The sequence below is a fragment of the Panonychus citri genome, unplaced genomic scaffold (genome assembly GCF_014898815.1).
Source record: "Panonychus citri isolate SS breed McGregor unplaced genomic scaffold, ASM1489881v1 Contig00141, whole genome shotgun sequence".
NCBI lineage: Eukaryota > Metazoa > Arthropoda > Arachnida > Trombidiformes > Tetranychidae > Panonychus > Panonychus citri.
The window spans coordinates 518460-532783 of record NW_026515546.1 but is presented as its reverse complement, the minus strand read 5'-3'; the positions used below and the strand labels follow the sequence as shown (position 1 = coordinate 532783).

The 14324-nt window shown below is 31.3% G+C and overlaps 1 protein-coding gene and 2 long non-coding RNA genes across 4 annotated transcripts; 1 reads left to right on the top strand and 2 right to left on the bottom strand.

Annotated features, from left to right (window-relative positions):
* Nucleotides 1–577: 577 nt before the first annotated feature.
* Nucleotides 578–1709, bottom strand: LOC128395772 (uncharacterized). The gene is made up of 2 exons (XR_008326712.1): nt 1603–1709; nt 578–1416 (listed from the first exon to the last, which is right to left on the bottom strand). It is a non-coding gene; the product is annotated as an uncharacterized LOC128395772 (long non-coding RNA).
* A 6374-nt stretch (nt 1710–8083) lies between these two features.
* On the top strand, nt 8084–12426 carry LOC128395767 (uncharacterized). 2 transcript variants are annotated; one of them, XM_053356252.1, is made up of 2 exons: nt 8084–10944; nt 12284–12417. In XM_053356252.1, exon 1 carries the CDS (start codon nt 8106–8108, stop codon nt 10362–10364), a length of 2259 nt encoding a protein of 752 aa, XP_053212227.1. In that variant the 5' UTR covers nt 8084–8105; the 3' UTR covers nt 10365–10944; nt 12284–12417. The 2 variants fall into 2 exon arrangements, 1 of the variants encoding a protein (XP_053212227.1); XR_008326710.1 differs by lacking the exon at nt 8084–10944 and adding an exon at nt 11393–11917 and having other exon boundaries at nt 12284–12426.
* LOC128395771 (uncharacterized) lies at nt 10960–13041 on the bottom strand. Its single transcript, XR_008326711.1, has 3 exons — nt 12872–13041; nt 12223–12519; nt 10960–11380 (listed from the first exon to the last, which is right to left on the bottom strand). It is a non-coding gene; the product is annotated as an uncharacterized LOC128395771 (long non-coding RNA).
* Between the last annotated feature and the right edge of the window lie 1283 nt (nt 13042–14324).

The window sequence follows — 14324 nt, the reverse complement described above, 5'->3', positions numbered from 1 at the left end:
TGTTGTCAATTTTGCTGATGAATAATATTGAAATGATTTCACTTTCAAATCAAACTCATAAATTATTCAAACTAAATCGCAACTCTAGTAATCAATGAACAAGTAACTGTTGATTAATTAACCAATTCAGGTTGATTTGATTTAATTAGTTTAATCAACAAGAAAGACATTAAAATTTCATCAAGTTGATTGAATCATCTTTTCCCAAATTGTAAATCAGTAATCAGATTAATCCAATTCATACCAATTATTTAAATCAATTTTTTCTCATTCACTTTAAAACATTTTCAATTTTGTTGATTACAATTAATATTCATCGTAATTATCAAACTGTTCAACTAAGAGGACAAAATTAATACTACTTTTATCAGGGAATGAAAATCAATCTCAATGATTAAATTGGATAATCAACAATTAGTTTTCATGTAATGATTATTTTCACCATCAAGATTAATAGTAAATGAAAATAATTCAAACTTCAAATGATAACAATTCAACTTGATAACTTTTACCTTAAATAATATAATAACATTGTATTAGCTGATTATGTTCACAATTATAGTATGAATCAAGTAAATTGTTCAACAGTTGAATATTAGTTTAATCGTGATTAGCATAAGAATAGTCTAGAATTCACTAATTGTAAACTCTAATCCTTAATAATCACCCAAATCTCATCATTATGATGAATAAGCTTGAGATCTTTTTTTTTGATATTATTATCATCCAAAAACTGAAGCTGAATAATCAATAATCATGATAATATTATGAACCAGAATGTTTCAAGATTTTTTTTTTCATTCTGATTTAAATATTATTATCATGGTTATTATAAAGTTATTATCATGGCTCATGGGATTGAAACTTTTCTTCATAATCATAGTTATCCTCATCTTTATATTTTTGTTATTTCGTTGATAATAAAATAACAAGGATAAATAAAGAGGTTAATCAAAGCTTAATAGAGAATCAAAAATAACAACAATCAAATACTATAAACACTGTCATTCATTTGATCATCACGTTGATGCTTTTTAAATGTATTAATATAAATATTGTCACCAGTGAGAAAATATTTGCCACACAATTAATAATTTTAAATAATCGAATCCTTAATCCAGTTAACTTGATGGGAATGGAAACTTTCAAATCAACATCATCATCCATATGATTATTATTATCGTTATCCTTTTAGAGTTGAAAGTGGGTTCACCTTTTTAATATGTATTAACATTTTCATCAGTTTTGCTCTCTTGATTAACTTGATTCTAAGTAATCAAATCACGATTCATCATGAAAATACATGTATATTTATCTATGGTTAATATGATTAGTTGGTTCAAGCTCTTTTTTCATGATACTCATAAAGTATATCAGCAGGGAGGTGAAAATGTTATCTTTGTTTTTCCATGAAAACTGTAATAAGAAATATGAAAAAATAATATTATTATTAACAAGTTATTACACATCAAGGGTTATTTAATTCTGATTAGTTAATTCTGTTGGTTAAATTGTGTTTACTGGTTAATATATTGAATGTTGACTGTATTATATATATTAAATACAGAGTCGAATTGGGAAATTAAATTAAATTCTTATTACCTTGTTATCATTATTGTTGTTGTTGTTTCTTTGGTGTAAAAGAAACATGAATTTCATCAACATGATATTAGCAAAATGATGAATGAAACTTTTCAAGCAATTAAGGATGAAGGGTAAAATTTGACTCTCTCATGATTAACTTCAATTAATCAAAATTGTCAAGAGAATTTAAATTGGAACCAATAGGATTGCAATTTAAACAAAGTCCCCAAAGATTTTCCCTCTTTCTTTTCTTTGTTCTCTTTCTTCATTTTCTATTTTCATTTTTTGTTCTTTTCTAAAATGTAATTTTTTAGATTAGTTTGGCTTAAATTAGCCACATATTTTCTTAATTATGTCCCAAGTGAATTAATTTTGTTTTCTAAAATGTAACCAGTAATGTGTTGTTCCAACAACAATTACATTCTTTAAGATGTTTCCTTTCCGTTCTAATTCACATAAATAGTGAACCCAAAAATGTAACAATTAGAGTTAGTTTCATCTTCAACTTGTTCAAATATAAAAGTGTCTCAGTTTTTCTTGTTCCCTGAAATTCTGTCTTGTTAATTACTCTAGTAATTCATTGTGATTAGTGTTGTGAGTCTGATTTAGCCTTAGTGACATAATCAACAAACGACTATCCAAGATACGAATCGAAATCAGGTAAAATTGTGAAAGGACCTGAGTGCATCTTCTACATTTAATTGATTCTTTCATTTAAATAAATTCAAATTAAACACTTTCACTTGGCGACCCAGGCAGGATAGCCGTTTGAGATAAGTGATTATGTCTAACTCTGGTGATGTCGGTTTGGAACCGAAAGTTAAAGATATTTCGAGTGAGGAAATTTCTAAATATATGTTGGCTTGGGGATTGGAATCGCCCAATGGAGCATATGAGAGGATTTTATTTAAATCCGCCGTGGTGACACAATTGGCATTGTGTAAATTGAATTATAGTGCTGTAAACGCGGAGAGTTTAAGTGCTAATATCTTGGATGGTATTATTACTCCAGAGTGGGTAAAGGAGATGCGAAAGGAATCTATTCCTGAGTCGGATATTAAGGAGATAGTTTTAAAACTTGGTATTAAGCAAGAGGTAATTAGCTTAGCTTCGGAAGCTGCGGTTAGAAAGCTAAATGTCTCGAATCCAGCGAAGAGAATCATTTGGTCAATGATTAAGAAGTGGACTTCGATTCAACCTAAGACGTCAACTGCCAAGAAAGTGATAAAACTTGACTCAATGATCCTGAAGGAAATGGATTATGATGATCCTACGATCGATAAAAATGAAAATGAAGGTGAAGAAGAGGAACCTTTGGTTGCCGAACTTCCAAGAGTTGCTTCACCACCCCGTTCACCTTTAAGAACACCGTTTGAACCTAATCAACATTTCAATTTTCAGCCTCCAGTTTATCATGTTAGTTCCAAGGATCCAGTGATTCCTTTGTTCAAACAAAATGTTGATGCTTGGTCTTGGCTGAAGAATGTGAAAAGGCAATTACGATACGAGAATGTTTCAGATGAAACTCGGTTACGAGTGCTTAAAAAAGCGTTGGCTTTTGAACTGTTGGATGCAGCGGACACGTTGGATGAGGAAGAGCATACCTATGAGAGTTATGTTCAAGCTTTGGAAAGCTATCTTCGTGGTCCTACGGCATTGGCAACAGCTCAAGCGGAATTAAGCTCTATGGTATATAGTTTCGATGAACATCCGTCTCAATTTGTCGACCGATTAAGAGACCGTGTTACTAAGGTAAAAGGTAAAATGTCTAAAGAAGGTTTTCTTTACGAAGTGTTGGAACACTTACCAAGAAATCTACGAGAAAAGGTAATCGAGGTACGAGCTAATACGGATTTAGACTCTCTACTTGGTTTACTTATCCATAAGTATTTCATACAAATGGAAGAGAAAAGAAAAAGTGTCCACGAGAGAAAAGGTAAAGGTAATTCTGTACCAAATAATCGAGGTAACAATCAATCAAATTCAACAATTACTTGTTATAAATGTGATGGTGAAGGCCATTACGCGAGAAATTGTCCCAAAAACAACGAAAGTGCGAAACCTGAAAGTTCAACTCAAGTGAAAACAAGTGCTAACTTAATGAGTTCAACTTCAGCTGAAACAAAAGTACCTGATCCATCCGAATTCATGTTCATGGTGAATTGTAACCAACCGAGTCGACCGATGATTACAAAAATGGACCCACAAATAGTGAACATTCCAACGGTAATGATGCATCTTTGCAAACCAAATCGTGAGTTGGTTCGAAGTGGTGAAGTTCTAATCGACACTGGAGCAAATACAGCTTGTATTGATTATCGATTAGCTGAACAATTGGATGCATTCATTATGAGATCAAATGTTTCGGTAAAAGGTATAGTTGCTAACAATTATCTTGATATCGAAGGAGAGCTTATGCCCTTATGAAACATAAGGACATGAGTACAGTCAAAGCGCTAAGATTTCAAATAGCCCGAAACTTAGAACCAATCATGGTGGTTGGAAATGGTTTCAATGATATGTTTTATACGACAATTAAAAACAACGGTGGAAATTATTCAGTTTCTCTACAAGAATATGTCGATAGTGACCCAGTTTCAAATGAACTTCTATTCAGATTCTGTACTCCAGAAGAATCAATTGAATTGAGTCGACGAGTCGAAAGTGGTATTTTAAGGAAACCGAAAGTCGATGATGAAAAGTTAATTCATGCAAATGAAAACCCGAAAGCGAAGCTTTTCATTCAGACATTGGAAGAGACTAAAGAATTGGATCAAATTTCTGTTTATTTCCAAACAAATAGAAAAGAAGAAGTTCCTGAATTATCTGAACGATTAAAGAAAAGAATGAATCCTGATTTAAAAGAAGATCAAGTGAATGAATTACTAGAACTTCTAATGAGATTTACTGATGTTTTCTCAAAGCATCGAAAAGATTTAGGTTTCGTTCCATGGGAAAAGTGGCCGATTAAAATTGATATTGGAGATTATCAAGTTCCCTTTCAGAAACCGTATCCCTGTTCAATTCACATTCGAAAAGCTTACCAAAGCCTAATCAATGATCTACTTGAGTTAGATATTATTGAGCCTTCGGATGCTCCTGGTGGATCTCCAGCCTTTATCATTCCTAAATCTGATGGATCGTATAGATTGTTAAATGACTTGAGAACAGTCAATCGAATGACTAAAGTTGTTTTTCACCCGATGCCTCGAATAGATGATTGCCTGGAAGCAGTTAAAGATTCGAAGTACTTTAACATGTTCGATTTATATCAAGGGTATTTTCAAATCGAAATTCCACCTTCGGAAAGAGGTAAAACTGTATTTGTTACTCCCGATGGGAAATTTCAATACAAAAGATTACCAATGGGTTTGGCTTCAGCCCCATTCGAATTTCAACAATTAATGAACAAAGTGTTAAAAGGATTGAATTACTCGGAGTGCTTAGGGTATTTTGACGATGTACCAGTAATGGGAAAAAGTTGGCCTGAACTTTTAGATAATACTGAAAGAGTTCTAACTCGATTAAGAGACTGGAATCTAAAAGTTAAAACGGATAAATGCAAATTTGGTTGCACCGAATTGGTATTACTTGGTCATTTGGTTGATGGAAAAGGAATTCGTCCAGATCCTGGTAAGGTAACAGCGTTAAAAAATCTCCCTTATCCGAATAATTTGAAACAATTACAATCGCAACTTGGTTGTTATAATTATTTTAGTCGATATATACCTAATTATGCTGAATTAGCTGCACCATTATATCGATTAATATCAAAAGAAAGGAAGTTTAAAATGTTAAAGGAAGACTATCAAGTGATGGATAAATTAAAACAATCATTAATCGAAACAACGATGTTGGTTCATTTCGATCCTAATCGAAAGAAAAAATTAACGGTTGATGCTAGTGATTTAGCAATTGGAGGGATTTTACTTCAGGAAGATCCTAATCAACCAGAATCAAACGAGTTGGAAGAAATTAAGAATTGGCTTCCAATATCCTTCTTCTCTCAGAAGTTATTAAAACATCAAATTAATTATTCAGTGAGTGAAAAAGAATTATTGGCGATATTGATTGGAATCAATAAATTTCGACATTATTTGGAAGGTGATGAGTTCATTGTGGAGACCGATCATCATGCTTTATGTCAACTTCCTAAGATCAATTTCAAAAACCAAAGACTACAACGATGGAGTATAATGCTTGGAGCTTATAAATATAAGGTAATTTATACTCAAGGTTCGTTACATCCGTCCGACTGTTTCAGCCGATACCAATCGGAATGGGATCATAGGAAATCAATTGATCCAGAAAGTGAATATGTTGAACAATTGTTAATGATAACAAGTGATCCAACTTACATTGATTGTGACAATCAAGAGAAATCAATTCAAAATATTAGGGAATTGAATCGAGTGATTAAACCTAATTCTGTGTTTTATTTCAAATTAAATCCTAATTGGAAAGAAGAGATTATCAGTTATCAAGTAAAAGATCCAATGATATCTGAAGTGATTCAACAATTAAAAGAAAATTCAAAAAGTGATTTTCATAAAAAATTCGTGATAAGAGATGAAGTTCTTTACCGAAAACCAATGGTGACAAATGAAAATTATCGAATAGTGATAACTCCTAAGTTATTGAATAAGCTATTTGAAGAAGAACACAATTCAGTTCTAAGTGGTCATTTCGGAGTTGAGAAGACTTATCTTCAAATTTCTCGACGATTTTGGATGCGATATCTTTATGATGAGATCGATAAATTGTGTCGAAATTGTTTAACTTGTGCAATGAGTAAACCATCGAATACAACATATGCCGAACCATCGTTAAAGCCGATACCTGATACTGTGTTTGAACGAATTGAGATGGACGCTCAAGGTCCAATTACCTATCAAAATGGAAAATCAAAGGTGATACTTGTCATTGTTGATACTTTGTCTCGATTTGTTTACGCAAAGTCATTTCCTAATCAAGTTTCTCAGACAGTTAAAAATTTTCTTGAAGAGTATTTCTCTATTTTTGGATTTCCCAAAATCATTCAGACAGATAGAGGTAGAAATTTTGTTTCAGAGGAAATAGAAAAGTTCTTGAAATCAAAGGGAATCACTCATGAGGTTTCGAATCCTTATCATCCTCAATCGCAAGGAGTAGTTGAAAGAGCAAATAGAAATGTAGGAGATAGACTTAGAACTTTCATAATCGAAAATGGGTTGAATGAAGGAATTGATAAAGTTCTAAAATGGAATGTTTATTCTATTAATGCATCGATTCATAAAATTCATCGATTTTCTCCTCATTTCTTAATCTTTGGAAAGAATCCTAATTCTCCGATTGATAATCAATTGTCGATTTCCTCGTTTACTAATAAGTCAGTTGATCAAGCAAGAAAATTAACGAAAGCTCGTTTAGCCGCTCAACAAATTTATTATCAAAATCTACTCAGACAATTAACTAAACCGAATCCATATTCAGTAGGAGATTTCTGTTTAATAAAAAATTCTGCTCCATCCGTTGGAACAACCAAGAAATTAGTTCCAAAGTATCATGGTCCCTATTTAGTTCTTGGTAAGAAAAGGTTCAGTGTTGTTATTAAATCCTAATAATCTTGAACAATTTACCTCGAATTTACAATTAACCAAACCCTTTAATTGTCAATTGAATGAAAGTTTACTGAGTTTAAAAATGAATATTTTGATTGTAATTTGATGATTGGTTAGTTGACCAAAATGCGACAATTAATGAATCTGAATCAAGTTATTATCCTTTAAATCATGACGAATTGCCTGAACAAGTTGAGCTGAGTTCAACAAATGAAATCGTATCAGCTGAATTGAGTGATAATCAATTAACCTCAATTATCGATAACGAACTAAATCAACTTGAGATTGAAAAATTACCTGAGTTTGAAGAATCAATTCCAATTGAAGAAAATTCAACTAAAGTGGTTAAGAAGAGAGCTACATATAAAACTGCTAATCGTGAAATGTTCAACCCTGAACTTTAATAGTGAAAGACCGAAAACGAGGTCACAACAATTAATTAGTGTTAATTTAATTAATTCGGACAAAATGTAAAATTTGGAAAATCAAATTACCCGCTAACAATCAACTCTTTTCTTCTTGGTTACCGATATTGGCGCTTGAAAATACGTTTCTAAGGAAGAGAAACAAAGAAACCAATGTCCATTGTCTTTCATTTTCAAAGTGTTTGCCCTAATTGACACATCAGTTAAATCAATTGATTCAAATCAAAGTGAAAGTTATTCATTTTCTTTGTGCGAAGTTATTAATTTACTAAAATTAATCATGTCCCAATTCGATGATTGGCCTGAACCCTCAACAAAAAATGATCCAAAAAATTCTGGTAAAAGTGATCCTGATTCTTTGTATCGTAATGCGAAATTAGTTGACCCTCTTCCTAAGTTTGTTGCTGAAGGAAAAGCAAGAAGGTATTGGGATTTTGAAGATATCAATGAAGTCGATAATTCTGGTTACCCTGTTCCTAATTTCATCTATGAAAAAATGAAACGATATCCAGCGAAATTACCACCGAAAGAAGAGGAACGACCGTCATATTTAAGAATTGAATTCTTCAAGAAAGCTCGTGAAGAGATTGATCAACAACTCGTTAAATATGAAATGGACAAAAATCTTTATGTTGAATTCATAAAGGAAAAGATGAAGCTCAATGTAATTGAAGATATTGGGTTAATCTCATTCGATCAGTTACCAAAAGGGTTAATCAAATCAAGAGTAATTCATGCTGATTTACTTTCCAAAGTAAAGAAAATTTCCTGTCTATTTTGTGAACAAATTGCAATCGATCCAAGATGTTGTTCATCATGTACAAAAATCTATTGTACTCCATGTGCTGAATGGTTAAGACAAGGAATTACTCAAGTTAATCTACCTCCACCTAAAGAACGAACTGAATTCTTATGTGTTAATGAGAATTGTTTGATTAAAGCCTCAACATCAAATTCATATGTTAAATTGGTGCCAATTGGAGATGAAGAAATCATTCATTTCTATCAAGATGCTAAGTTTACCTGTAATCGTGATTGGTGTAAGTTAAGCTTTGATTATATTAATTATGTTAATCACATTTTCACCTGTCGACGTGGACCAATCGATTACTCAATGGACAAAGATTTAAAATTGCCAAATTTTAAACAAGGTCAAGTATGTGCGAAAGTTTTGGAAAAGCCTAGAACCTTAGCTGGTCTATTACCTCCGCATTTAAAAGCGAAAGATGAAATAGAGGTCATTTCACATGAAGAAAAATGGCAACAAACAGCTAATCGATTTGCGTTTCTACTCAAGATGAGAGATGAAAATCCTGATGATCCTCATCTTCAACCGATATCATTGAGAGCTCATGCTAATTTGTCCCTTAATTGGTGGAACAATTGGAAAATTGGTAAAGATTCAAGAACTCCATTGTCAGAAACGGAAGCTTTTCTAAGAGAAATTGGTTTCCCTTCAATCGATAATAATCCTTATTACCCCGGAGCTGCTGATTTTCCCACCGTGCAAAGTTCTGTTATTCCTGAGTATCTTATCAAAGATTCAGTTAATTGGAGAAAATGGGCTCGTGGTATTACCGATTTTGATGCTGAATCGATCAATTCAGATTCAAGTTCAGTCGTAATGTATTCTGCTTTTGTTGAAGACCCTGAATCTCCGTTCATCAGAGTCAATCCTTTTGATAGATTAGCTCCAGCTGAAGTAGATCATGTTTTAGAATGGTTAGAACAATTTCCTTCTTGTGTTAATAAGAATCAACCATTGGATGTACCTAAAACAACTACTAATCAAAAGAAAGTCTATGCGAGAAATGTTCGACGAAAGATCATCAAATCGTCATGGGACAATAGACCGAAAGCCGTCTTACCAATGATGACTCAAGAAAGAGTTAAACTATTTGCCCTAGCAAGTGAGTCATTGGAAAATAAAGAAACCTCTTATTGCCTATCAATGTTTTGTGCTCCAATAAGAGAAGGTGATAAACTAAAACCAAGACCAATTTGGGTAACAATTGTAGATGGAAATCTAAGTGTGGTCTACGAAACTTTTGTTCGTTACTCATCAATCGAATTAAGTGATGAAAATTACAATGGTTTGACTCGACAAGACCTGAAGTATGGTCGTAACCTCCGAACAGTACGAGACCAAGTTATCAAATATCTCGTTTGTGCAACTCGAATCGTTGGTTATGGAATAATTAATCAATTTAAAAATATTGGCCTTACTTCTCATGAGATCAATCAACTATTACCCTCATGTCGAGAGATAAATCAATTTTACTCTCCGTATTATCAATCAGCTTTAAATTTACAAGCCATTGCTTTTCTCTGGTTCCCTGGTTACGTTATACCTATTGAACCTCATTCACCTGTAGTGGAAGCTATTACAGCTATGAGATTATTCATTTTCCTATGGAAGGACATTGAAGAAATCGCCCTGACTCTTGGTGGAATTCACCATAAAAATGCTCAATTAACCTGTGCTAATACTATTACAAGTTCTCTCTTGTATTATTTTGACTCCCAAGTTAAAGCAGGAAAATTCTCATGGCCAGAGGAATGGAAACAAAATCCAAGAATGAAATTAATCCCTTACTACAATACGGAAAATTGTGTACCACCGGACATGTCAATGGTCAATCAATTATTATCATCATGGGCCAAGGAATTGAATGAATATGACGAAAGAGAAAATTTAGGAAATGGTTCTTCCCAAAGAATCAAGCAAATCAAATCAAAAGAGGATTCTGATTAATCTCCGTAATCAAAAGAGAGTGTCTTAATCAAGTGCGAGGGGTGTGAAGGGTAAAATTTGACTCTCTCATGATTAACTTCAATTAATCAAAATTGTCAAGAGAATTTAAATTGGAACCAATAGGATTGCAATTTAAACAAAGTCCCCAAAGATTTTCCCTCTTTCTTTTCTTTGTTCTCTTTCTTCATTTTCTATTTTCATTTTTTGTTCTTTTCTAAAATGTAATTTTTTAGATTAGTTTGGCTTAAATTAGCCACATATTTTCTTAATTATGTCCCAAGTGAATTAATTTTGTTTTCTAAATGTAACCAGTAATGTGTTGTTCCAACAACAATTACATTCTTTAAGATGTTTCCTTTTCCGTTCTAATTCACATAAATAGTGAACCCAAAAAATGTAACAATTAGAGTTAGTTTCATCTTCAACTTGTTCAAATATAAAAGTGTCTCAGTTTTTCTTGTTCCCTGAAATTCTGTCTTGTTAATTACTCTAGTAATTCATTGTGATTAGTGTTGTGAGTCTGATTTAGCCTTAGTGACATAATCAACAAACGACTATCCAAGATACGAATCGAAATCAGGTAAAATTGTGAAAGGACCTGAGTGCATCTTCTACATTTAATTGATTCTTTCATTTAAATAAATTCAAATTAAACACTTTCAAGGAAATCATTTTTTGGTTTCCACAGACTTATAAGTTTTCTGATCATGTACAATTTAAATTGCTGGTAATCAACGTTAATTTTAAAATTCAATTTGTCAACTCGTCTTCTTTCAATCTCGTAATCAAATTGATTTCTGGTTTTCCAATCATTTGCCAATTCAATTGTTTACTTTCAATTTTTGATTTTCCTGGTTTTCCTTTGGTATCAAATTGATTGTTTCAAATTTGATTCACGTTTTCACATCAAATCACCAATTTAATAAGTTAATTAATTGACCAATTAATTTTGATCAAGTTTACGATTTATATAACAAGTCAACGTCCCAAATTTAACCAGGATTAACTTTGATTGTCTAAAGGGAAAAGAGAAATTAAAATCACAATTAAAATCAATTTTCAAGTTCATGATCAATTTTTTTTTTGCTTTTTTTATCAATCAAATCATTTTGTTTGTGTTAACAGCAATTTAACTCAATTAGGGTAAACACTCAGACAATTAATCAAACTGTTAAAACTCAAAGTGAAGTTACAACAATTAACAAATGTTGAGTGATAAGTTAATTACAATAATGGTCATTTAAAAATCAATTAGATAGTTTTTTACATGATTAAAGTGGCCATTAATTAATGTTTTAGCTATTGAATTTTTTTTCTCTACTCATAACAATCAAAATTGCTGTTAATCAGAAAAATACATTATCAAGGACAATTAATTATCTTCCCTCGAAAATATCATTGTTATCAAATAATATTATTCAAGATTATCTTCATCATCATTGGATTCATCTTTTAAATTTGTTCATCTCAAGGACAATTAATCACTAACCAGAATTAACTACTTTTAGTAAATGATTAAAGGTCTGAATCAAAATTAAACAACAATCAATAAGGTACTAGTATTTTGAAAATAAATAAAATGCTTTTGAATTGAACAGTAAATTTAGATATAAATCATTTTGTATTGAAATGATTAACTTTTTTTTCTGACAATCAAATCAATTTGAGTGACAATTTCCTCTTATATTGCTCCTCTATTCTAATGACAATTAATCAAAGAATTTGTTAAACCTGAGTGGAGAAAAAAATCAATGTTTCCTTGTTACAAATCAAATTAGTGAAATTTGATCAAAACAAATTTACTTTTGATTGTTGTTAATTTTGATTCTAGTTGTTTACACTTAGAATATATATTTACCATGTGATAATTGTTTACAATCAAGGTGATTGCTTTTTTTGTTTACTTTTTCTTTCCATAGGTCGTCCTGATGATTTATGTCGCCATGTTTGGAGCTTTATTTTACTCATCTCGAGGCGGCGGCGGTTCGATTGGTTTGAACGAAGCTCGAAATCAGCGATCAGAAAATGACGAAAGTGAAAATGTCGATGAATCCAGAAAATTGGACACAGTGATCAGATTAAAGAGTAAAAGTCGATGTAAATGTGAACCATTGGAAGCATCAAATGACGATTATGTTTGAAAATGTCAACCAACCTGAGAAAATGAGAAATACAAATGATACATTTTGATTAATAAATTGTAAGAAAATGAAAATAAAATAATAAATAAACACTAAGTTAATCGTTGCAGGGATAAGGTGTTGATTTAAAAGGTTAAGGATTAAGTTGCTGGGTAATAATTGTGACTAATCAAAAGGGATACAGGTATTATAAATAGGAATACAATTCATTTGATTTAGTAATTAATCAAGGTTAAATTGTCAGTTTTGTGTGTGAGTGTTTTTTTTGTATGTATACAAATATGTCTAGTGATGATGATTAGTTGGCAATCAATTGATTGTAGCATATAAAGGTAACACCTTTTTCCGGTTAACCTTAACACCTACGGTAAAATAATCAATAATATTATATTGTTACAATTGTAATTGTTGTTGTTGTTGGCTAATTTTTACAATCTGTTAATCAATTCAACAATTAAAATCAAGCTAAAGGCCTGAAAGTATTAATGATGTTTGGATATCCTAATAAGGTCAATTAGATTGAAATTTAAATTGGACTGTACAATTAAATCAAAGTTATCAAATGATTAGTTGTAGTTTTCCTTTTACTGTTGGGCAATCCTTAACTCGAACCAATCAAGAACCAATAAACTAATCAATCAGATGAGATAAAATCACTTATTATTATGTTACCATACTTGTTAATTGTTATCGTAATTAGATTTACCTGGAGATATAAGAATTAAGAAAATTAAGAAAAGTACAATTAGAAAGTGGTCAAAATTAAAGTGTCAATATGTTAATCAAGTTAATTACCGTTTAATTGTTGTTGTTGAGTTAAATCTGTTTCAAACTGGTTTAGATAATCGTTTATTATTGGTAGTGTTATTAAATTAATAGTAATTAACTTTGGCAATTGAATTATTGGTGTTGAAATTAATATTAATATAATAATTGTGAATGATGATGATGATGATTATCATGATAAGATTCAATTCATTAGTCGTAACTATTAATAAACACTTATAATCATGATTAGATCACCAGTTTACATTTACCGTTATTCTGAATGTTTGTTAATTGTTAATGCCTAAGACAGATTAACCTAATAATAATATTGATGATAATTAGAAATTACCAACCTTAATTACTTTCAAGTCTTTTATTGTATCTTCAACCTTTTGATTAGCTTCCAGTTTAATCTAATCCAGGAATCAGGGGGAGGAAGTTTAATCAGTGTCTGAGTCTTTCCACAATTTAATCAGGTGATTGAATTGGATTAAAAAAAACAATTTCTGTATTAATCCATTTGATTTTCCTTTGTTGGTCATCCAATCAGTTGATTGTGTCAACTTTGATTGTGTTTGTTTTCCCAATTTTGACGGACAATGTTACTCTCAGATTAATGATTTTCTGTTGTTTGTATAGATAATCCAGTTGATTCTCATTATCTCTTTCAGTAATAGTAATGAAGTGGATTAAGAACAAGGCTAACAGTAAATCCGATTGGATGTTTTTCTTTGTCGAAGTAGAAAAAAAAACTTATAGCTGATTAATTGTCAAGTAAATTTAGTCTCTTTCATGAACCAAATGATTGTCTTGTTTTCTTCGTAATACTTTGGGATCAGGTTGTTGAAGATCTAAGAAAGAGAAAAGAAAATAATGTTATTAATGATGATTAAGATTAGAGTTTAGCTTGGAAACGATTGAAAGTACAAGGTTCAAGTCAATATACGATTGCGAACCAGAGTAAATTAACCAATCAAAACGATAGATATAAATGGTTAATTACTGTAGTCATTTATTTTCTGCATAATGATGATGATGGAGAAAAAAAATT

What these genes read in the sequence shown, in the direction of transcription:
- LOC128395767 (XM_053356252.1), top strand. Translation starts at nt 8,106, where the DNA reads ATGAAACGATATCCAGCGAAATTACCACCGAAAGAAGAGGAACGACCG.